The following is a 25,461-nucleotide window of genomic DNA, read 5'->3' as shown; positions in this document are numbered from 1 at the left end:
ATTTTTGTTTTACCTTTACTCCTTGACCTTTCACACAGGTTACTACATATACACGGAAGTCTCCGACAGACGCCGTGGAGACCGAGCCAAGCTGGTCAGCATCCCACTACAGGCGACGTCTGTTGCCTCCGCGTGTGAGGTGAGTTGACCACGGACTCTTAGTCTAGACGCCGTTGAGGGCGGTGTTCAAATTCACTTCGTCAACATTGTTGCTTTCTGCAGCGGAGTCAAGGATGCGGAAAGCTATTGATTATCTTTCCGAGACAGGCGCCATCCATGTGCGTTCAATTTGTTGGTATCATGCTTTGTATGGTAGAAAGCATATTCTGTCGTTGAGTTTTAATGTTATGTTTACATCATGTTTCCATGGCCACGGCAGCCCCGTTTGCCTGAAATGTGGTAAGCCTTCTTTTTTCTTCCATAATTTATCCTTGTCTTCTTCGACCCTGTTCTCGCTCCATTGAGCACTTCGCTATCAGACGCCGTCCTCACGGTGTCTTGTTAGGCTAGACTGCACATTATTTCATTTGTGAAAACCATTTCATCTGCTACAAGGCAGTTCGCAGTTAAAACCAGTCTGCCCTGACCTCTGGAACCATAGACTGTACAAAACCCAAAATAATCTTTTAGAGACTATTAGAAGACTAGTTGAAAACAGCAAAGCAGAATTGGTAATTCACGTGTAATATCTTTGCTGTTTGAATATTTTTGTTAATTTGATTGAAATGAATACACATTAACCTTTATATTGAAATAGGCACCATTGCTGGCATGACCATCATCATAATGACTGTTCATCGTGTCACTGCCGGCAACCAGGGACAACCTGGTGGTAGTGTCGCTGACCGGAAAGCAGTAGATGACAGGTTCGAGTCCCACTATCTCCTTTTTTCCTCGACATGTTTGTTAATTTACAGACAAGCATGCAGTTGCGATCTTAACAAATTTAATTCATAGAGGGAGACAAATTGAAGAAACTCACACCTGATCATAATTCTATTTATCTATTTTGATCATGATCTCTGTAACTTCGTGCAGCTGAGGTTTTACTATCACATGGTTGGCGGTGGTATTGGTGAGCTAGGAGTGTACACCCGGACCGCCATCAACGGCCCGATGAGTTTGGAGTGGTCGAGGGACCAGCCCAATGAAGACGAGTGGATCTTTCAGACGGTCGACATCAGGAGCAACGATGATTTCGAAGTGAGTCGATGAAAACCCGCTGGAAACGTCGAAAACAGCCGAGAGATATTCCCGCAAATGTTTAACGTTTTCCAGCTGCCCTCCGTGTTTATTTTGTATGATGAAATGATGAAGCAGATCCTAATCACATAATTGGTTAAGAGTGTACACGTGACCATGCATTTATCTTGCTTAACTTATACGTAATTTTCCTAATGACTGGTCATGAATGAAGTATAATGAACTGTCATTAGCGCTTTCACGTCGCCATGGTGACCATTTCATCGTTGTTGTTGGGGTTTTTTTCCTACGGCACGAAATCGACTGTTGCTGCATCCAAAACGTCTACATTATTATTGTCATTCTTTCGACAAGGATCGGATTCATGGTTTTATAAAACAAATAACACACATCATTTTGTTTGGGCGTTTCTACAATAACCCATGGCTCGGTACCTTCGAAACAGTTCGAACACCCTCGGCTATCGCCTAGGGTGTGTTTGCCTGTTCCAAGGGTACATTGTTTCACGAATGCCCTCATTGATGCGTATCATTTGTGTACTAATACCGTTAAGCTGTCAGCTTCCTGTGGGTGTTTCGTATTTTGAAAGTACACCGTGCAACATATCACTGACAAATACAAATATGGCTTGGACGATACACTGTCAGTCTCTTCATTAAGTGATTATTCCGAAAGTTTGTATACCACTGAACTTATATGCCATGGAAAAAAGATATATGCTTCTTTGAAATGGTGTAAACTTTATTCAGAAATGGAAAGTATATACAATTAATTCATGTCAGTTAAAAATAACAACACACTTCTGAAGAGTCACCCAGCATCATAACCTTGTATGTTTAACCGATGTGGAAGTTCCCTTTGTTTTGAGATCACACAAAATAATTTATTTCATTTCGCTAGATCATCTTTATGGGAACGGCGGGTCTTACGGCCTATGGAGATATCTCCCTTGATGACATCAGTCTGACACCGGGCTGCGAGGCTCTTGGATCCAGTCTTCCTCTTGTCACCACCCCTCCATCATGTTAGTAATGTTCACAAACGTTTACGTTTCAATGATCCCTATTGGAGATATCTAGATAATTATCTCATTGGCCCATTCAAGCAGTATAAACGATAGAAGCCGCCGCGCCGCCATCTTACCACGCACGCCTCTATGGGAATTAATTGGCACGCATTTTCGAATAAAGACTGTCACGAAGATCACGTGATGTCGAGAGCTCCATACGCAAAATAGATGTACGTGGTAAGATGACGGCAAGGTGGCTTCAAAGCGATTGACCTATAGAATATCAAGACATCTCTTATGAAGATCAGTGTTTGTACTAATAATCAATCGCTTTGTTCACTATTCGCTCTTGTAATAGAGCGCCACCGCCTATTGACACAAATCAAAGCAGAGGAAATAAATGGGCAAAAGGAGGAGGAGGAGGAAGAAGAAGAAGAGTAGACAAGGAGAAGGAGGAAGAGGAGGAGAAGAATATGAAGAAGAAGAAGAAGAAGAAGAAGAAGAAGAAGAGAATGATGATAATGAAGAGGGGATGAAGAAGAACTAGGAAGGAGAGAAGCATACATTTTCGCCATAAAATCGTCGTTTAATGTCTGTGTTTGTTATCCTTCACCCTTCTCCAGCTTCTTTGAAATCCATCGAAATATTTTGATGAAAATCGAAGTAGTGTGTCTGTCAAAAGGTTCGAGGTAAAATAGTCGAAAGGAAGGACGACCGACCATTTGTTTGCGAAACTTTTACCACCAGACTACACATATTTTTTTTTTTCCTCCCTGTATTTCAGCTCAAATACCATGTCAGGCAGGTACACTGCCTTGTAATAACGGCTGTATAGATGAGTCTAGCTACTGCGATTTCATACATGACTGTATGCCTGACGAACAGGACGAAGAAAAATGTCGTGAGTATTTAAAGAGATTATAATTACAGCCAAATATACAGGGCGTTGTTTAACGAAGAAAAATAGAAGAACGCATCTCAGATCCAAGTCCGGTTGAAAATCAAGGAGTTTGGATGTGACTAGGAACGACATCCACTTTATATGCTACATGCACTTTAATGTGTTCCTCGATATATAGATATTGAATTTCATTTTCGAAAGTCGCAAATAAGCGTCACTCCGTATTTCATCTTGTTTGATTTTGCTTTGTTTTTATCAACGTTATCACCAAACCAAAGGCAAGACTATCTTGGTAAAGAGTGATATCATTTAAGGAAGCAATATTGAGGAATTAAACTTGAATAAGTCTTTGTTGACACAGTTTATCTATAAAATCCCTTACAACATTTAAGTGAATACTCCCTGACGAAAAGAAGTACAGTGCATTATGTAAAACATGGCAATTGGCGAATATTCTGCTCGCTTGGAAGCATTTCCACTTGTTTCCCGCAGACGTACTTTAGGGTGTTTTCCCGAACACGCCCTCATGAGGTGAGCGCTGTCACAGGGTGATTTTACATACGAGACTTATAATTTCGGGAATGAGTATACTAACGTAGAATATGAATTTGTGCTGAATTCTAATATCAAGCTATAAAGGTACGTGTAATTTAACAAACAGCTGATGTGAATCAGACTGTAAAATTTGTAATAGATTAGAAAGGAAGAATAGCATATTGATGAAACGCAGTGATGCTCTTTAAACGCCTGCCTTACCGCCGTCGTCATGTTGCCTTGCAGCCGTCTTCTGCGATTTTGAAGACGAGCATCTATGCTACTGGACACACGACGACGCCAATGATTTCGACTGGACTCTGCTAGAGCCACATGAAGGTATCGACCCGGGTTTCAAAGGCCCAGAGACTGACCACACCACGTTCACAGCAGTCGGTAAGTCTGGGCTCTAGTACGAGTTTGAATTTTAAGTACGAGTTCGAGCTCGATTGATTTCGACCTCTAAGCCATATTTCTGATTGAGTTGGAGTCTGAGTCTACATTATTTTGTGTTCGAGTTCGATTCCGAATTCGAGGTTGTTGGGTTTGTTTCTTTGTTCGTTTTTAGTTTTAGGGAATTTGTGTTTTAAATTTGAGTTTTGGTTGAGGATTTGTAAAGGCAACGATGGAATAACTACTCTGTATCATTGAAACTACAAGATGATGGTCTCAAGTCTCCTCCAAAGAGAATAAAAAAAGTTACACGTGTCCAGGAGGGAGCGTAACGGGCGCCCTTTTAATTATTGTGTGTGTTTTTTGAATAAAAGAAATAACAAGAAATAACAGGGAAAAATGAATGGGAGACTTTTTTTGTCAGCTGATTAAACCCGAAAATGGTAAATAAACTGCTTTGCGCCCCCCCCCCCCCATGTGGATCCCCCCTGACACGTCATCTTGCCTTCAGGTACCACCTCGATCTGCTGCCGCCAGACTTGAAGTGGTAACCACAATGTCGAAAGTACGTGGTTGGCAGTATAATATTGTCATCTGTTTACTTAAAAATGAGGAGGTTTCTGGTCTGAAAGATGATGAATGACAGCATTGTGGGAACAATATGTGGCATAGTGGATAAGACTCACGACTCCCGATCGGAGGACCCGAGATCGAATCCCGCCAAGTGCTTGAGCAGTGCTTGGACAAGATGTTTTTAACCTCCATGTTCCTTTCGACCCAGATGTAGAAATGGGTACATGGCAACGCTAGGGTAATAATGGCAGGGCTCTCCTGGTAGAGCAGTGGCAACACTGAAGAGGCTACCCTGGGTAAGACCTTAGTAGTAGTAGTAGTAGTAGTAGTAGAAGTAGTAGTAGTAGTAGTGTGTCATTCGACATAATAACAAACACAATCACAATGATGATGATTGTTCGGCTTCCGTGTAGGCCACTACATCTATGTGGACGGCACGACGTCGCAGAAAGACCAGAGAGCGCGCCTGGTGAGTCCACTCTTCAAGAAGGCTCGCCGGGGCTGCATCTTCAGCATGTGGTACTACATGTTTGGTGCCGAGTACGGCGACCTCGAAGTGCGCCTCCTAACGGCGGACAGCGACGTCAAGCTGACCAAGGCCGATGACGACATCGATGACTATAACGAGTGGATCCGACACCAGACCGAGATTCCGCCATGCACTACGAACTTCCAGGTAAGGGGGAAAGGTTTGAGTAGGCCCTTTACATGTGTGTATGTGCTGCACGTGTTTAATTGCGTGTGTGTCTACCGCCGGTATGTATTTGTGGACACGTAGCTTTGTCGTAAAAGTAATGACGTGTGTGCAATTTTAAAAATGGGGGTCCTTTCATAGTCACCTTGACTGGTTGTGTATTGTCTGATTTACCGACTAATTGATTGAATCATCAATAACTTGATTCGTTATTGATTGATCGATTGAATGATTGATTAATTGATTAATTGATTGATTGATTGATTGATTGATTGATTGATTTGTTTGTTGATTGAGTGGATGAGTGAATGAGTAATTGCGTCTGAATGCATGATGTGATTGGTGAGTTTTATACTGACTGATTGATTGATTCATTATAGGATTGATTGATTGATTGATTGATTGATTGATTGATTGATTGATTGATTAACCCAGTGAGTAATTGTTGGTTGATTTATTGATTGATTCATCAGTCAATCTATACACTATAATTGATTGAATTGAATTGAATTGAATTGAATTGAAAAATTGACTTGTGGGCAGATTGTGCTCGATGCCGAAGATCGACAGTTGATTCCGAATACGGAGGGCGGGTTTGCGGTGGACGACATGCTCTTCCAGGACTGTGCCTACCCGGCGCCAGTGGCCGACGGGGCTTGCGGCGTTGGGGAGGCGCAGTGCGAGGCGGGCGAATGCTATCCGGCCGCGCAAACATGTGACTTCACCGCAGATTGTTGCGACGGGTCTGATGAATTGCGTGCCACGTGCAGTAAGTTCAGGGGCACATTTCGGATGATTCTCGATTTGGTGGGTTTTGTTTGTTTGTTTGTTTGTTTTTTTCTTTTCGAGGGGGAGGAGGGGGAATTGTTTGATATTTCCTTTTCTTTTCTTAAACTGAGATGCCAAATTTCTGAACATAAAATCCCTGTTAATCACAATAGAAATGTGTGTAATTATCATTACGTTTTTCAAGAACAATTTCTAGAAACAACTTCGAGGTCTTGTTAGTTAAACAGGATTCTGTTGACGGCCTCCACCGCTCAGCTTTTTCCTGTATGATATAATTCTGTAGCAGTATTATACATGTAGGCCTACTCTTTATATGATTCTTTATACAGTACACATTCACTTTCGTAACGTCAGTGAATCTGGTCCTTCTTTCTGTTCGTCTGTACTAGTTATTTGTAAAATCTTCTTATCTACTGTACATTTTTTTCACAAAGAAATAGACCTTTCTCTAAGTTTTTTATTTTTTCTCACTCTAGAATTAATTGATTGTGAAACTGAGAATGGAAACGCATTTCCCTCTTTGCAAGGAAGAACTTTAAACCTTTTCTTTCCAGTAAATTTGGTGTTCTTTTTAGATCGCGGCAATTTTCCAATGAAGCAATGCCCAAAAGAGGTCTCACCTTTCCGCGCTTCACAAGTGTCATTGTGCGTTGTGAAGTCTCCGTGGTGATCATATATAATTATCTATCTATCTATTTCTCTATCTATCTTCTATGAATAAGTCGACCTGGGCTACTCCATGTGTGATTTCGAGTCTGACCAGTGTGAGGGTGACTGGGAACAGCTGACCAATGATGAATTCGACTGGACGAGAGAGAACGGTAGAACGAGCAGCGACGACACAGGCCCGGACCATGACCACACAACGGGATCTGGTGCGAGTTAGAATAGAATTATTTATTTTCCATTCTATAGATAATATTATTCTATAAATTATTATTTTTTTATTTTGTAGAATTCTATTCTGTTCTGTTGCATTGTGTTCCATTCCATTCCATTCCATTATATTCTATTTCTATTCTATTCTATTCTATTCCATTCCATTCCATTTCTATTCTATTCTATTCTATTCTATTCTATTCTATTCTATTCTATTCTATTATATTCTGTTCTAGTCCATTCCATTCTATTTCTTTCCATTCCATTCTATTCCATTCCATTCCATTTCATTCCATTCTATTCTATTCCATTCCATTCCATTCCATTCTATTCTATTCCATTCCATTCCATTCCATTCTATTCCATTCCATTCTATTCCATTCCATTCTATTCCATTCCATTCTATTCTGTAGAATAATTATTCTATATTCCCTATCCCCAATATCCCGCACTCTTTGTAGTTGTAAGCCCTTCACACCTCTTTCCCCCTTTCCTCAGATGTACTCACGTAATGCAAGCACATAGAGTGGGTACCTCCACTTTTTGCGCAGAGTGTATAAATACGATTGTATGTCTTTGTGTGTGTGTGTGTGTGTGTGTGTGTGTGTTTACGTGTATGTGTGTGTATTTACTGATCATATAGACATGGACATGTAGTTATTCTCCAGCTGGCTGTGTATATTTTAACGACACGCATGTCAAATTTTACATATTTCTTTGTACATTCTGTTGAAAAGAAAAACAGAAAATAAATTTTGAATCCTTGACCTTCCGAGTTAAACGTTCATGGAACGTAAAAATACTTCAACATTTGCAACGTGGTGGCTGAAATTCAAATGAAAACGAAGTTTAAAGTCTAAGACTAATTTGATGATGTTTACATGATTATGAATATGAATATGAAATACAATATAAATACAACGGCTACGAACATACTATCACATTGCTAATAAACTGTTGACTGAATTTTTCACCTTAACGCAACTGTTAATGAGTATGATAACTCCGATGGCGTTTAGATTTGCACACTAGTCTTTTTTTTCAGTCCGCATTTTTCATAATATAGCTTACAAGTAAGACCTTCTCGCTCAGAACATACAAATAGTTCAGTGTGCATAGACGGGCATTCGATACTAAACCTTGTTTGATAGAATAAATACAATTTTGATAAAGTGAGGAGGGTCAGATCGTGACAAGCAATTGCTGGAAGCTATAGAAACCCAACAAAAATTTACAAATGTATGGAAAAAATATAAAAAAATACTTCATTGTGATTTCAAAAAGGTTGGAACAAATCACTGCAAACCGTGCAAACCGTATACGCAAAAACGTTGTAACCTTCCTTCGATGAAAAGGGACTCGTCAACCCCCCCCCCCCCAGGAAATAGATAAAGGAATAAAAAGGTAAACAAATTTAAATTTAAAAAGAAAAGTTTAGAGATCACGAGCACTTTCCGCTATTACCCATTATTCCCTATATTTGTGTGATTTCTCAATTTTACCCAAGTTATAATAGCTTTTATTAATCAGAATACAAAACTGTTGCCTTCTCTTTTATTCTCTAGTTTTTATTGTAGAGTACTTTTCCAGTACCCTCCATTTTTATTTATTTATCTTCTTTTGTTGTCCTTTTTGCACCAAAGGTTACTACCTATACACAGAGGCCAGCAATCCCATGCGCAACGGTGACCGTGCCCAGCTAGCCAGCTTCACTATCAGCCGTACATTAATGGGACAGTGCGAGGTACAGTGTCAAAAACAGGGATGCTTCTCTATACGCCATGGTGAACCCGCAGATAACAGTTACCGAAATAGATCGTTCACTCCTGTCCTTTACTACAAGTGCAGTAGCCGTCTTTAAACCTTTTATAGCCTGAACTCTCATACACTACTCTATCATACTATAAAGTAAGAAAACAAACAAACAAACTAACAAACAAAATTTTGGTAAATGCCCGAGTACCACTTGCGTCGCCGCGCGTTGCCCTTTTGATTTTGAAGTCATCTGTATACAGAATTATATAGAAAGAAAGAAGTTATCCTAGTGCGTACATTCGCAATCCAAAATATTGCCTCTTCTTACCGTTGTTTGTCTGTTTGTTTGTTTGTTTCCCATGAAATGTTATAATTTCCTTCTCGTTTGGCATTAGCTTGACTCAAACATCATCTTGACGAGACGTCCCATTATTTGACAGTGATTTATTTAAATCCTGCCCCTGTCTAAGTTTTATGTGAAACTCACACGTTTTCGTAAGGATAACAGGATAACAAGTAATTAAAAAGAAAATAATGTTGGACCAAGACGTTTATTTTCTGTCACCACCTTAATCACTTCTTCCTTTGCTTATTTCCTAAGTTCCCAGTAGGTTTTATCCAAATCCTGTGTAAGGTGGTACACTCAGACAGAAAAACAAAAACAAGCAGACAGAAGAACGGAGAAAAAGCAAACAAACAAACAAAAATACCGACAAGACAACTTCCTTGGTTCAAAACTGACGCACGCTCATGTTGAAAAGTTGGACATTATTAAAGTGACCATCGCTGGATGGGAAGACTACTACAGTTCGTGACGTCACTGCAAAATAACCATAATTGTAAGGAAAACAAAGAGATTTCCATAAAATTCAATTGTTTCATGAAAAGTACACAGTCCCTAGACTTATACACAATAGGGTAATATCATTCCTCCTGCTTTCCGAAGGCGGTAAGTCATGTGCTCTTTCATTATGCAGGGAAAGAGAAAATATGGTGCATTTTCTTAATATTTTGTTCATATAGTCATCCATGACTGACGGCACAAAATGTTGCAATGTCATCACCCAATGACGGCTGCAGTACTAAAGCTTTAATGGTTGATAGCTGTTCAATGAATTGTCGGATTTTCCTCAAACCTCGTTGATGTGTTCTACTATTAAAGGGGAATTAACCCCCAAAATACATGTTGATTGACTGAATGGAACAATGTTAGTAGATTACATAAGTGAAAGTTTGAGGAAAATCGGACAATCCGTTCAGAAGTTATGACTTTTTGAAGTTTTGGTGATGAAACCGCTGGATCAGAAGACTACTACGGATCATGATATCACACATGGACTACCATATAATGTTATGTCATAAAGCGCATAGAGACTTACATTGTATGATTGTATTATGCACTATATAATATGTTATTATTATCATTTATTATAAAGAAAATATAAAGAAAATTAAACATTTTTCACTTTTCTAGCATAATGAATGAGCACTAGACTTACCTCTTTCAGAAAGCAGGGGGAATAGTATTACCCTTGACGTATGTCAGTAAACAAGTCCAGGGAATGTGCTCTTTTCATATGAAATGATATTTTGTGGAATTTTCTTTGCACTTTCTTTATATCGTAGTCCAAATGTGATGTCATGATCTGTAGTAGTCTTCTGATCCAGTGGTCTCGTCACCAAAATTTCAAAAATTCATAACTTTTCAACGGATTGTCCGATTTTCCTCAAACTTTCACTGATGTGTTCTAGTTAATATTGCTGCATTCACTCAATCAACATGTATATTTGGAGTTCATTCCCCTTTAAATCTTGCTCATATCACTATCCCCTCTATCCATACATTTGGTTTGCATTCTCTTTTAAATTTCTGCCCCTGAGTTTGTTGTCTCTTAAAGGTGTTTCGGAAAAGGGGTGTTCCGATCGAAAAGTATCTACCTTCGAAAATCTTAACTTCTACACCACTGCACACCAGGTGAGGTTCTTCTACCACATGAAAGGGAAGGGAATAGGAACCCTGAATGTCTACACCCGTACGGCCATCAACGGTCCGCTCAGCCTTCTGTGGTCGGAGGACCGACAGGTGGGCGGCGACTGGACATACAAGGCTCTAGATATCTCCAGCACACAGGATTTCCAGGTTTGTGTAGAAATGTTTGCCTTTAATTTTTGACATGCCAAGCTCTCGTGTGAATTTCCATACTTTTGTGCACTCGACGCCACAATACACAAATCGATCATCGAAGTATGGAATGCATTGAGGACTAGCCTTTAAAAGAGAAACGACTGGTGTCAGAAGACTATTAGGGTGTTTTATTTGTTTGTTTTCTCCTGGTCAGGACGAGGAATACTATAGTTTTTTTTGTGTGTGTGTGTGTTTTTGTTTTTACACCGCAGAACGAGTCTAGTTTATCCTGCAAAGTCTTCCATAGGCATATCTTTACGTTCAACAAACGTTTGGTTTCATTCAGGTAACAGTAATTGAACATGTGATATGGGACGAGGTGCAGCGATACTGTTGCTATAAAATGACGCTTACAGTATTAGATAAAGTCTTCGGAAATCGATTATTTTCATCATAGATTCCCGAAGAGGAAGAAATATTCTCATCAAACTTTTAATCTAATTTTTCATATTTTACTTTGTAGAGCCCTTTCTAAGGTCAATTTAAAAAGTACATTTACCGACCATGATTTTGTAGTTTTTTTCCCCTTTGGCACGTCTGACGTATAAGTCAATCACGTTTAAAATTCAGACAATTACATTACAGTTATACTCCCAAATGTTTCAATGATGAGGATTTTACTCTAAGAGGCTGATCAATCAAGTCTTGCATTTGAAGATTGCATTTTTTTTTTTTTGGGGGGGGGGGGGGGGGGCGGGGGAGTTGGTAGCTTTGTGTGTTGTATGTGTTGTCTGGTTTTAAGCACATAAGAAAGCATCGTTGTAACCGACAGTGTCGAAATAGGAATTCGATTACTCAGAGTGTATAATGTCTGATATAGTCGCTGATTTGAAATATTGAAACATGTCAAGTAAGAAAAAAGTACTGATGATATATAACTGAGCATGGAATAATAACAGAATGCATTGTACAAAAGAAAAATTTTATGAATTCTGCAAGTATCGAGAGATACGAAATTTCAAGACACCGTTTATGTGCAAGTTATCCTTCCTTCTCACATTTGTGAATACGCTTGTCGACACCGATATTTCAAAAATATTCCTTGCTAGCATTGCAATGATGACACATTAACAAGTACTACTAATACTTGTTTGCCCCTTTTATCCGATAGAAAAGCAGTTGACATAGATCAATACATAATTTATGTTTTGATATGTTTCTTTGATGTGGATAGCGGAGATACTTGTCATAATTCTGCCCTTTTCCCCTTTTTGAAGATGTCGGGTTTTCATGTCTTTGATCATCACTTAATAAGGAATTTGATCGTTTTTGGTCGTTTTCCCTTCCCACGTCAGATCATCCTTGAGGGCGTGATTGGATACACCATAGAGGGAGACATTGGGCTTGATGACATCAGCTTGACGCCACAGTGTGAACGCTCTGCGAATGCCCTACCTGTAATCTCCACGACAAAACCAGGTTAGATTTTTCCCCCTTCAAACCAATTTCCTCTCCCCTCCCTCTCTCTTCCTGCCCCCTATCACCCTCCCTCTCTTTTCTCTCTCCATCTCTCTCTCTCTCTCTCTCTCTTCCTCTCTCTGTCTCCCTCTCTGTCTCTGTCTGAATAGCCTGGGAGAGTAGGCCTACTTGTTTTTTTTTTCTTTTAATTTCATTTTATTTCATTTCATTTCATTTCCAACGAGAATTATACATGATCATTTAAAGGTACTAGCCCACATTTGCAAACCCACGAAAATCAAAACTGCATAAAACAGGTCCAATATGACTTCAAGTACAAGTTATAACAGTAACATACCTCACCTGTTGCTCTTTGTCTATACCATTCGATAAAAGAGAGAAAATCATCGTTTTAAAATCAATTTTCAAACCGGGTCAACCCGACCCAAAATCGAATTACGAGCGCGGGCTAGCTACGTACTATCTGCGACCAGCCCCAACGTGCAGCGTTGGGGCTGTGCCGTTTTCGCATTCAGATCGAGGAGTTGTACAAAACGGGTGCCGTTTCGGCGCTATATTTCCTTAATTTTTCAACAAAAACTACTAGGAATACTTACATGGGTCGATTAAACCTAAATGATTAATTTCGGCGACTGTTTGATGCATTTCATTGCTTATGATGCAGAAAATGTTGTCTTATAACGCGAATATCTTCAGCTCACCAATGCTCATTGAAACTCACAATCACTTGCACAGGCGCGCAGCATGCATGCAGTGCAGTGCATTGAGAACATGCGTAGTGCGTACTAATGGATATAGCAGCAAGTCTCTCCACTGTTGCACTAGGGCAGGCCGCTTATTACTCCTAAAAAAATGTAGAAAATGTTGCAGTTTCTAGATAAATGGGTGAGAAAAACCAAGTCGAAAAGGTAATGTATTAATTGTCACTGTGTTTATGATAGAAATTTAGCCGTGCTTTATTTGTGAAGTCGCCGTGAATGTGGCAGTGATTTTTCTCCCGCTCAGCTGCGAGGTTGCCGCCAGGACCGCCCCTTGCGGCGCGGTCTCCGGGGCTAGCTACTAGTACGTACATGTAACTTACACATGTATCACATGCGAGTAGTACGTACGTGGACCGGAGCTAGCGAGCGTTATACGTATGCATACGGTGCATTTTCATTTATTTTTATGAAAGTAATGGACTAATTGGAACGAAATTTTGCACAGGTGTTACTGCAATCATACCCAAACTCCATGCTAACTATGAGACCAATTGCTGCAGGTTTACAAATGTGGGCTAGTACCTTTAAGCACAACACAATCAAGCTATTGAATGAAGACAATTTTTATTGAAGATTTACATTAGTTCGTGAATTGTCACATGATAAGATAAATAAGCACAACGCAATCAAGCAATTGAATGAAGACGGATTTTTTTTTTATTGAATATTTTCGTCAGTTCGTGAATTGTTACGTCATGTAAGATATATGAGAACAACGCAATGAAGCAATTGAATGAAGACAACATTTTAAATGAATATTTACATCAGTTCGTGAATTGTTATAATAAGATAAGAAACGTTGAAATAAGTAATATAGAATTAATCAACGTAACATGATTCTATAGTGGAAATGATATACATTCATTTTCGTTTCGTTCACTCTGTTTTGTTTTTTTTCATGACATTTAGTGATTGATATGTACATTCAACAGATAAACTGTCAACATTTTATGACCGCTTAATTTTACCGGTAACATATTTTGTCTTCCTAAGCAGATGCTATCGCTAATATTTTGGAATGATTTGGTCCTTGATTACAAGTTGAAAATTCTGCGGGCAAAATATCATGCACGTAATGGCGTTCACACATGGAAATAGCTGAAGATGTATCACAGAACACTGCCATTTTATCATACCCCCATACTTCTTCGGATTTTCTGCTGACAGTAACGGACGCTCCACGAACCCTGCCGCAGTGTCTGCCCGGTAGATTCTTGTGCACTTCCAGCCAGGTGTGTATTTTGCAAAGCAGAGTGTGTGATGGTGTCCAGGACTGTCTTGACTGGGAGGACGAACAAGGTTGTTCGAGTGAGTAAACCAGTTTTTATTTCACTTTCATTTTGTGAGTTTCATTTCTAACCAAAGAAACAACTGCTGTAAGACATTTTGAATAAACACAATGACAGAAAATAAGTCAGTACAAGTAATGTACAACAGTGTCATCCAGGAAAATACTGTGACCTGAAATTAGTCAATGCTGTGAATTTTATGACAAATTATGACAAATCTGTGTTAAAAACTCACCTTTTTGACAATTGTTGATTACATGTTTGAATTAGAGAAATATGTGATAGATTTTGTTTCATTATTTTGTACACGCATAGAGACTATTTGTATGGTATTATGCGTTTCTAAGAATTGACTATTATTATTATTATTAAATACCGAATCTAAGTCGTATGTTGTTGGAAATGGAGGAGACTATAAACTTTAAGGGGGGGGGGGGGGCTTGTAGTTGCAGTCGGCTTGTAAACAATAACTTATTCCCGGACTATCAAAACTAGGCAAATTGTCTTGAACAAAAAAGAAAGACAAAAAGAAATGCACACACACACACACACACACACACACACAACAAAGGCAGCTCTATTGTTTAAGAAAAAAATGAAGGAATATTTGTATAGGGAGAGACTGAAGTGGACAAGAGGATCAGGGCGAAGGAAGAAGAATTGAAGGATTCAAATAATGCACGGAAGGCAGAAATACACCACGGCATAGAGACGAGATTGTATAAGGAACAACAAATGATTATATTAAGGACTTGAAATCAGGATTTATGAGTGTCTATTCATACATTCTGCTATAATTATACAGGATTGTCTAAAGGAAAATCTGAAAAAAGGTCCTCACAGTCTTGCTCATAGCAAAATGACAGAGTGACGGAGGCACACATCATACCTCTCATATTCAGAATATGTAGGTGTCTAATCGTTTGAACAGCTACGAGTCAAAGTGTGATAGATTAGCTTTGCGCTTGACGCACCTACCAAGAGGTACGCCACCGACGAGATGCTATAATGTCACGATCATGAATACAGCGACTCTTTCCGTAGGAGACACAAATCATGGTATAAAACGGAACAATTTGAAATATTAAATGAAGAGGGTCCATCATAGCAATCCCCTCCCAGTGGCGTATCTAGGGGGGGGGGCGGGGGCAAGGGGGGCACGTGCCCCGGGCGCCACTCCTTGGGGGCGCAAAGAAAAACGCAAAAAAAAAAAAGGAGAAGAAGAAAAAAAAAAAGAAGAAGAAGAAGGGAAAAAAAAAAAAAAACTCGCCCGGAAAGGGGGGGGGGCAGAAAACCAAATCAAACAAGATAAAAACTAAACATGATGACGCGGACAAAATGACAATGTTTATTGTGTTCACACAAAAATTCCATGTTCTGTGAGCTGAAATACAAAAATTTTCGGCTCGCTCGCTGCGCTCGCTCGTCAAAATTTATATAAAAAAGAAGGTAAGAACAAAACGTGATGATGACAAAATGACAGTGTCTATTGTGTTCACACATGTAATTTTATATTTAGCAGGCAAAATGTTTCACGGAGCAGCGGCTGCAATTTCTTTCGTTCTGAAGCGATCGCCAATTGGATCAAAAGAAGGCGCCAACGGTTTCGAACATACGGGGGGGTGCAAAAAAAAAACCCGAATCAAACAAGATAATAACAAAACGTAATGACGCGGAAATATACAAATTTCGGCTCACTTGCTCGTACTAATAGATTATTTTTTCAAGTCCTCGGTTTGTTGGTATAAATCGTTACCTATAAGGCCGTCACTATTATCTTGATTAAAATTGTAAGATTTAATAAGCAAAAAAATGACAAGAGTTTCATGATTTGTAAGCTGAAATATAAAAAATTTTCGGCTCGCTCGCTGCGCTCGCTCGCCAAAATTTGTATAAAAAAAAGAAGATAAGAACAAAACGTGACGATGACGCGGACAAAATGACAATGTCTATTGTGTTCACTCATGTCATTTTATATTTAGCAGGAAAAATGTTACACGGAGCAGCGTCTGCAATTTCATTCGTTCTGAAGCGATCGCCGATTTTATCGAAAGAGGACGCCAACGGTTTCGAACATACGGGGGAGGGGGCGCAAAAAAAAAATCAAAAAAGATAAGAAAAAAACATAATGATGACGCAGAAATATACAAATTTCGGCTCACTCGCTCGTACTAATTTAGAGTATTTTTTCAAGTCCTCACTTTGTTGGTATAAATCGTTATCTGTAAGGTAGTCACTATAATTGTGAGATTTAATAAGCAAAAAATGACAAGAATTCCATGTTTTGTAAGCTGAAGTACAAAAAATTTCGGCTCGCTCGCTGCGCTCACTCGCCAAAATTTATATTAGAAAAGATATGAACAATACGTGATGATGACGAGGACATACACAAATTTCAGCTCACTCGCGCGTACTAATGTAGAGTATTTTTTTTAAGTCCTCAGTTTTTTGGTATAAATCGTTATCTATAAGGCCGTCACTATATCTTGTTTAGAATTGTAAGATTTGGTAAGCAAAAATTGACAAGAATTCCATGTTTTGTAAGCTGAAATACAAACATTTTCGGCTCGCTCGCTGCGCTCGCTCGCAAAAATCTATCAAAATTTATTACATTTAAATCACCCTCAAAAGATCCCTTTTAAGTGCTTGAAAAAAGCATCATGTGGACCTTGTTTAAAGTCCCTACCGGGATGGGGTTGGGGTTGAACACTTTTTCAGAAATTAGGGGCGCAATTTTCGTGCTTGCCCAGGCGCCGTTTTCCCTAGATACGCCACTGTCCCCTCCATTTCTGACAACTTTTCGCTGTCCAGCCCTCTTCACCCGTTGAAGACAAAATGACACGCATTTCCCACAGACACCTGCCCGAGTATACTCGGGAATCGTCCTCAACGGGTTAAATTATCTTGTCCGCCTACTTCTCATCCCAGGTACCCCTGTGAATCCCACCGCATCAAACTGTGATCCCGGCTTTTACCAGTGTCCCTCCAGCAAGACGTGCATCGACAACGGCCAGGTGTGCGACGGCCTCAACGATTGCTCTCTCGGCGAAGACGAGGAAGATTGCCGTAAGTGACCGATCAAAGATTTGCAACTCCGTTTCGGAAAATTGGTAGCTACTCCTTACTATGAAATGATAGATTTAAGGCCATGCATACGCTTTCTAGAAAGAAGGGACACGAACATGTTAGTTAATAATTATCTCTAAACAAGTCGTTTCTGTCCCAACACAATTTCCCACTTTGATCGAGATGCGAAAGTTCGAACCCTGACAAGGGCACTGGGTTAAGGCTGGGGGTAAGGGTAGGTTTGTTTGTTTGTTTGTTTGTTTGATGCTTGTTTGCTTGCTTGTTTGTTTGTTTGTTTGTTTGTTTGTTTGTTTGTTTTTGGTTGGTTGGTTGGTTGGTTGGTCGGTTTTTTCTAGAACACGGAAAATGATAACCTATAGGCCCCATCATATTTCATGTGATTTGATTTCAATATACTCCAGTACTGTTGTTTACAAATCTTTGTTTACATTTCCATATCGAGACAGTACATTCAAGTGAAGGTTAACCTAGTTTTTACTTTGTACTGATTGTATTTTGTATTCTGTATGACATTTTCTAGAAACATATGAAAGTGAATTAATAATGAAGTTGACATTAAAGTGAAATGTGTCATTAGGGTATGGGACGATCATGCAGTCAATTTCTATATCCTATATTTACGTCATTACTTAAAGCAATTTCTTAATGACTGAGTGCTGAAGCTTTAATGGCTGACTTTTTCTGTTTTATGAAGGAATCCATTTTTCTTGAGGTGTTTGTAATGACAAGGTAATAGTGTAACATTCATGAGATCTCCCTCTCCCTCAACCCTCCTATGACCAAACTACCCTTCTCCATATTCCCCATTCCCTCTCCCCCTTCCTATGCCCCCCCCCCCCCAACCACCACAGAGAGACGCACAATGCAAAATAAAACAAAACAACAAGGGAGCACGAGTTCACGCAGCTATATTGCTTTCCTCGGTGGATGCACTCCAATGTCTCAAAGTGTATGCAATCAAGAACGGGGTGTAAACACATTGTTATAGTCAGGAGTTCATTGTCTTTCCAGTCTCAAATCTTCCAAATGGTTGTAGTAATATGTTAAGGAATAACGACCTTTTTATTCATTGATTATGTTTCTGTTTTGCGTTGTTATTGTTGTTGTTGTTTTCGTTATTTGTTGAGTAAAACTGCCATGGAATTGTGTTAGATATTTGCTGTTAATTTCTTTTATCTCCTGACTCTTTCAGCTAATCCCAAGAGTAAGTATACAATTACCTTTTCTTTGCAAATACAAATGATATCAATCAGGCCTCTCTGCGATTATGATAGTGTGTTTTGCTTCTTCGTCCGGCACAGTAAATTGTCAGTCACGTTTTCAACTTCTTGTCCGGCGTTTCAAACCTTATGGCAAGAGGAAAAAGAAAAGAAAAGAAAAAGTTACCACGATGAGTAATACATAACAGTGCACTACAAACGCATGTATATGCCTGATTGGCGACAAGTCTGTAACATTGCCGTGACAACAAAAGAAACAACAAACATTCAAGTAGCAAATTAGTCAATGTATATCCCACGTATTGGTCTGGTTGCATATAAGAAAACATGCCTGTTCTTATCTGTGTAGAAATGACTTATTCCTCGATTATTTAAAAAAAAAAAATGTTTTAATCATTAGGACAGTTTGCTGGACTTTCGCGAGACTACTTCTCGTGACACGTGTGCACGGAAGAGGATCTGATACCATCCATTTCAGGCTAATGCTAAACGGTCGGGAGGCGGCAAAGCCCCCTTTCACCAGAAATCGGTGAAAACAACTGAAATGAGAAGATGACCCTGAGATGAGTTGTAATACTGTTTAAATGATTACTTGTAACACCCGTGACAAAAGGTGAAAATTCTTTTGTTACTTCTCTAATATTGTTTGGTGATAACGTTTCTGTCTAGATACATCCCTGATCATTGGCCTGAGTGTGACCTTTGGTATTCTGGCCATCGTGTGTGCTGCTGCCCTGGCTTTCTATTTAGTCAACAGACAACGGAGCGTGAAAAAGCCGTAAGTATAGCATAGCGCTGTCTTGCTTGTCGAATTCTCAGAATTGGATGGGGTTAGGGCTAAGAGTAGTCTTCTAAGCAGCCTTAACAGGTACAGTTCATTAGATGTCAATTATTTCTTTAGAGGAAACCAAAACCCAAATGTAAATGTGGATTGAGTGAAAGTAGCAACATCAGTAGGCCTATAGAACACATCAGTGAAAGTTTGGGGGGAAATGGGACAATGGATCCCAAACTTAAGCATTTTCACTGCAGTCATTGTTGTACAGGGAGACTGACACACTTCTGGACGGCATTATGGACAACAATATAAAGAAAATATAAAGAAAATTTAACATATTCCCTTTTCTAACATTATGTAAGAGCACTTGACTTTCAACCTCTCAGAAAACGTGGGGAATGAATTTGCACTCAACATATAAATGTCACTAAAAAGTCGATGGATTGAGTTAATGGAATGAATAATGAACTTCTGTTGAATTTTTCATTCATTTTCTTTATAAGATTGCATTTAGTATACCGGTATAGTATATAGTATACGGTACATGATATAAAGTACAGTATATAGTAATAATTATGACGTCAGGTTCAACGCACAATGACGAAGACTGGCAAATATGTTTTTGCTTTTTTTTTTCCTGAGAGAAAATGTGAGGAAAGAGTGTCCATTATTTACATGTATTATTTAAGGAGGAAACTATGTACCTTCTTGGAGTTATTTCTTCTATAAAAACAATGAAAGTATCGACTCTGCTCTTTGCAACATTATGAACACAAGAAAAATTCCAGCGCCACGGTGTTGTGGATCTGTAGGTCTCAAGGGTTCTTCTTAACTGCAAATGTAAAACTATAACAAGAAAAGAACTATCGCTTTTATGTTAATATATGTCGGGTTAAACATTCTTTTCCTTTACGTGTAATTCATGCAAATTTTATATGTGATTACAACATGGCTCTTCTCTCACAAGTATGAGTGCGTCCTTGCATGAAAGTTTGTTTCCCTTTCATCATTCTATAGTTTGAATGTAATCAAGGTGTATGGTCTCATTATAGTATATATAAGAGGTGTTTATTTCAATTACTATCATGCTCAAAGATAGTATTCAGCTTTAAATTGTCATTTTTCATTCTCATGCAGGGGAGCTGTGTCATTCGATAAAGGCGTGCCAAATCCAGGATATGACAATGTAAGCTTTACTTGCATGTATTATTAACAAGTTTGTATGGAAAGGAATACACTGGTACAGACGGATGGAATTCCGTAACAGATATGGTGCCCTGAGCCCTGTCTTATAAAACTTGTGATCAAATCAATCAATCAATCAATCAATCAATCACAAATCTCTTGAAAGCTGCAATCAGTCGCACCTGTGATTGGCTGATTGCATTTCGCCGTCTTAATTTCAATCATAAGATTATAAGATGGGTTTGCATTCAATCGTAAAGTTGCGATTGATTTGAATCCATCACAAGTCTTTATAAGACGGGGCCCTGATCGGACAAACTGGTTTTGCGGTGACAGAATCGAAAAGGTGTGCGAGGTGGGGGAGGGGGGGGGGGGGGACACGACTCTTTTATGCTCTAAGGAAGGTATTATAATATCTTTCCAAAGTAGAGAATAAGTTGGATATAATAGGCCTACCTATAAGCACGGTGTAGGACGTTAGATGGAAGGATATAGCGAGAGAGAAAAATGTGTTGTTTCGATTAAGGAACGATTCATTATTACCTTTTTCCCCAATAGTAATACGGAAACGAGAAAAATCATACCAAATACCTTTATGTCACTATGCACCTAGCTTAAAGTGTCTATAAACTGACATTAACTCAGTCGGATGGGGTTCAAGTACACGCACATAAAGGGTATTTCGTTGGTCTTATGCCAAAGGGCCTTAACGAGACTTTGTACACTATTTCCAGTGTTATGTCAAATGACCCTTAACGCTATAGACTTTGTACACAACATTTATTAGTGCCCTTTTGGCATAATAGGGGAAGTTCTTTAAGGCCCTTTTGGCATAGGACCGACGATTTTATAACTTTGAGGCCGGGAAGATAGAAGAAGAGAAGGCGAGAAATTGACAGAATAATGAACGGGGAGATAAATCCATGTGAGCTGATACAACGTATGTGTGAGCTCTGCGACCGACGGGTGATCGATAGGTCATCTACCGGTGACCCGTAGGCGTACCGGCGGCCACCCGCCGGTCTCTGCCAGAAATTTCTCACGAGCTACCTGTGTTTATTAATGTTCCTATGTGATTTGTGATGTGTTAATTAATTAATTAATTAATTAATTAAGAGAAAACTTGAGGCAAAACATCTAATAGTTAAATTATCAACTAACAAAACGCCGCCATGTGATACCACAGATAACTAGAAATTAGGAAATAAAACAAAAGGGAGAAACACCCAAGATGGAACAAAGATTAGAATAGATTTGAATTTTCCAAAATATCTTTTTTTGCTTCTATATTTTACAGTATTTTCTATTCCTATTTGATTTCATATTTTAATTTTCCCCATCTCTTGTTATTCATTTCTTCTTCGATCAATATGCATTTAATGAATGATAAGGTAACCAAACCATATTTTACTACGTCAACATATCGACACTAACTTTTGCCCCAAAGTGGTTGCCTCTGACTTCCATGTCCCTCATGTTGGTTGTCGAGACGTTGAGATGCTGATCTGTTGGTGGGGTTTCCTTGCCTCTTATTCCTCCCCCTGCTTCTTCCACATTGCGCTAGATTATCTTCTCCATCTAGGCCCTGATTTCCTTCAGTGCCTCTGTCATTTTTATCTTAACATTTTTAGTCCCCAAATCGCTCGATGGCTACCGCTCGATCTATTCTCTTGGTTTTCTTCTGTGCTGTTGTTATTTTTGTCTCTAGTATTTTTGTTCCTTAAATCGCTCGGCAGCGACCGCTCGATTAGGTCAGTACCTGGGCGGTTCCTGCTCGCACACCGAGCGTATTTTGGGCAGCGAGTGAAAACTGGTCGGTCGCCGCTGAAATTTTAACTCCGCGTTAAAACTTCAGCGGCGACCGACCGATGCCCTAAAAATCAGCGGCGCCTGGTCGGTTACTGGTCGGTCACCGGTCGTTCTTAGCTAAAAACTCGCCGACCGGTCGCCGAGCAGGCTGATTTTGGGGGTTGTGACCATAGCCTAACAGATATGGTGCCCTGAGCCCTGTCTTATAAAACTTGTGATCAAATCAATCAATCAATCGATCACAAATCTCTTGAAAGCTGCAATCAGGCGCACCTGTGATTGGCTGATTGCATTTCGCCGTCTTAATTTCAATCATAAGATTATAAGATGGGTTTGCATTCAATCGTAAAGTTGCGATTGATTTGAATCCATCACAAGTCTTTATAAGACGGGGCCCTGATCGGACAAACTGGTTTTGCGGTGACAGAGTCGAAAAGGTGTGCGAGGTGGGGGGGGGGGGGGGGGGGACACGACTCTTTTATGCTCTAAGGAAGGTATTATAATATCTTTCCAAAGTAACAAAATAAGTTGGATATAATAGGCCTACCTATAAGCACGGTGTAGGACGTTAGATGGAAGAATATAGCGAGAGAGAAAAATGTGTTGTTTCGATTAAGGAACGATTCATTATCACCTTTTAAAGTCTTTTAAAGAATGCGTTCGATATTCATTCATTATAATTATATTAAATTTGATAACGCATTTTGAAAAAACATAAGGTTAGATAAAACACTCTACATCAAATATCTGTACTGAAACTAACATATTTGAATTCAGTACATGAATGTGGTTTCAAATCTTTTGATAGATAGAGTCTTTTTGATAAATAAAGTCTTTTTTGAATAAAACTACGACGCCCACGTTACTTGTAATTCCTTACCTTTGCTACTATGGTACACGGCGTGAATTCATCATCGTATAATGAGAATAGGTTTGTGCCCTGTCAAGATTAAACACTATTGAATCTAATACTCTGCAGTAATCAACGCCTAGATATGTCCCTACTTCCGTTTGATAGATATGCGACGCTGATCGTATGACGCGGCTATAACGCAGGAAAATTAAAAAGGGACCCCCCTCTCTCTCTCTCTCTAATTGCCCCAAATTTGTGTGACAGTCATCATCCTATATTTAATTTCTATACTCAGAGCTTTCCTCGCTAGACTTTATTAAGGCTCGGACAAAAGTCACGTTTGTTCAAGTCTGTCTAATTCATTTCCTATAATTCATAACCTAGCATCAGGACATTGGAAATTTGTCAAATCTGTTAAAAACCTACATATGTATACAACTTGTTATACTTTCTCTAACTTCAAATTCATGACATTCTTCGTCAAGATGTTTTTCTCTATCTTTCTATTGTGTCTTATCATGATGGTGATGGTGATTATTATCATTATAAGTATTAGTATAAGTATTACTACTTTTATTATTAGTATTAGTGTTATTACCATTACTAGCATTATTATTATTAGTTAAAGTAGTAGAAGCAGTAGTACCTGTTGTCGGTCGTAGCGATTACTCAATTTTGATATACAAGATTAAATTTTCCTCCCACATTTCTCCTGTTTTGCTGTAGGAATTGAAGAATGCAGTGAGAATGAGCGGAGCCGGCGATGTTGCGTTCAGCGTTGATCGATCGGATGCCTAATGTCATAAAGTGCAAATGTATGAGTAGGTGTTGAAAAATTGTGTAATGTGTAAAAATGTTTTCTGTCAACAATATTTGTTCTATGAAATTGTCATTTTAAAGTTGTACATTTGGGCCTGGAACATGACAATTGTTTAAAAAAGAAAAAAAAACTTACCATTTGTTCTGATGTCATTTCTGTCCAGTTTATCGTTCATTCGACGTACATCTTGAATGAAACACTGATACTAACACAAAGGACTGTATGAAAGACAATTTCATAATCTTAAATACTTGAATACATACCACACATATAAGCCAAGAGTTGCAATAATTGACAAGTGTTTTATCTGGAGCCAATTTCCTTTAGTATATACCAATAGTAATAATAATTATGATAATAATGATACGCCTAATCAATTACCCTATCAATTCTTTGGAATAGATAGGTTGAAGTACTTTGCGGCTGCTCTTTTCATTCGATGTACAAATTAGTATATAATGTAATGATAACTATGTTCGAGTATGGAAAGTAACGTAGTGTTTTAATGTTAGTTTGTAAAATCAGTATGTGCCACGTTTTGTCCTGGAGTCGAAAGAAATAAAAAGATTTTACTCTAAATTTTTGTCTTAATACGATTTCATTCGTTGCTGTACATTCCACTTAAAATACAATGTGTGAATTAACAAAAATCAATGAGTACACGAAACAGAATGTTTCCTATCAAGGAGTGCACATGAATCATTCTACTTGAATGTTGAAGTAGACACATGTACAATATAAATACATTCATATATATATATATATATATATATATATATATATATAGATATATAATCATATATATCTGATATATATGAATTATATATAATTATTTATAGATGCAATACTTCACAAAATACAATGTACCTCCTGGTCAAGAAGTCTATATCATCAAAACCATTCTGTTTGAATGTTCATGTAAACAAATATACCAATTTTCAAATATACAAAACATATTATCTCCACTCAATAAATGCACAGGAAACATAACTATGAATGAAAACCACTAAACACCGATACATGCAAAACTTACACACACACACACACACACACACACACTTCACACTTTGTTTGTATTCTATATTGGAATGTCGTTAGATAATTTCAACTCGTATTAACAAAGAAACAAAATAAAATGTCGGCCCTTATACAGTAGTTGTTCATGACTGCCGTATTCCGTAATTCACATCATAAGTAATGACAATGTCAGCTAATTAGAAATATAAAACAAAAGTACACCAACAATGAATTTTTGTCATTATTACGTGTGGAAAGAAATGTTAATCATTCATATAGTTTTATTGTCTTTTCACTCATGTAGACAA

At 38.6% G+C, this 25,461-nt stretch overlaps 1 protein-coding gene across 1 annotated transcript in view; it reads left to right on the top strand.

Annotated features, from left to right (window-relative positions):
* LOC140241115 (MAM and LDL-receptor class A domain-containing protein 1-like) overlaps positions 1–24,660 on the top strand; it is a 41,362-nt gene extending 16,702 nt beyond the window's left edge. The window contains exons 12-27 of the mRNA XM_072320883.1: positions 39–139; positions 1,039–1,203; positions 2,104–2,227; positions 2,997–3,113; positions 3,894–4,043; positions 5,027–5,289; positions 5,851–6,076; positions 6,819–6,971; positions 8,619–8,719; positions 10,706–10,870; positions 12,211–12,334; positions 14,263–14,403; positions 17,313–17,450; positions 19,361–19,469; positions 20,607–20,655; positions 24,043–24,660. Of these exons, the coding sequence (XP_072176984.1) occupies positions 39–139; positions 1,039–1,203; positions 2,104–2,227; positions 2,997–3,113; positions 3,894–4,043; positions 5,027–5,289; positions 5,851–6,076; positions 6,819–6,971; positions 8,619–8,719; positions 10,706–10,870; positions 12,211–12,334; positions 14,263–14,403; positions 17,313–17,450; positions 19,361–19,469; positions 20,607–20,655; positions 24,043–24,114 (2,198 nt within the window). The 3' untranslated portion in view covers positions 24,115–24,660. The remainder of the gene's footprint in view (positions 1–38; positions 140–1,038; positions 1,204–2,103; positions 2,228–2,996; positions 3,114–3,893; positions 4,044–5,026; positions 5,290–5,850; positions 6,077–6,818; positions 6,972–8,618; positions 8,720–10,705; positions 10,871–12,210; positions 12,335–14,262; positions 14,404–17,312; positions 17,451–19,360; positions 19,470–20,606; positions 20,656–24,042) is intronic.
* The last annotated feature ends 801 nt before the right edge of the window (positions 24,661–25,461 follow it).

Source organism: Diadema setosum, chromosome 17 (assembly GCF_964275005.1).
Source record: "Diadema setosum chromosome 17, eeDiaSeto1, whole genome shotgun sequence".
Lineage (NCBI taxonomy): Eukaryota > Metazoa > Echinodermata > Echinoidea > Diadematoida > Diadematidae > Diadema > Diadema setosum.
Note: the sequence above shows the minus strand (reverse complement) of the source record. Positions and strands in the feature narration are given on the sequence as shown.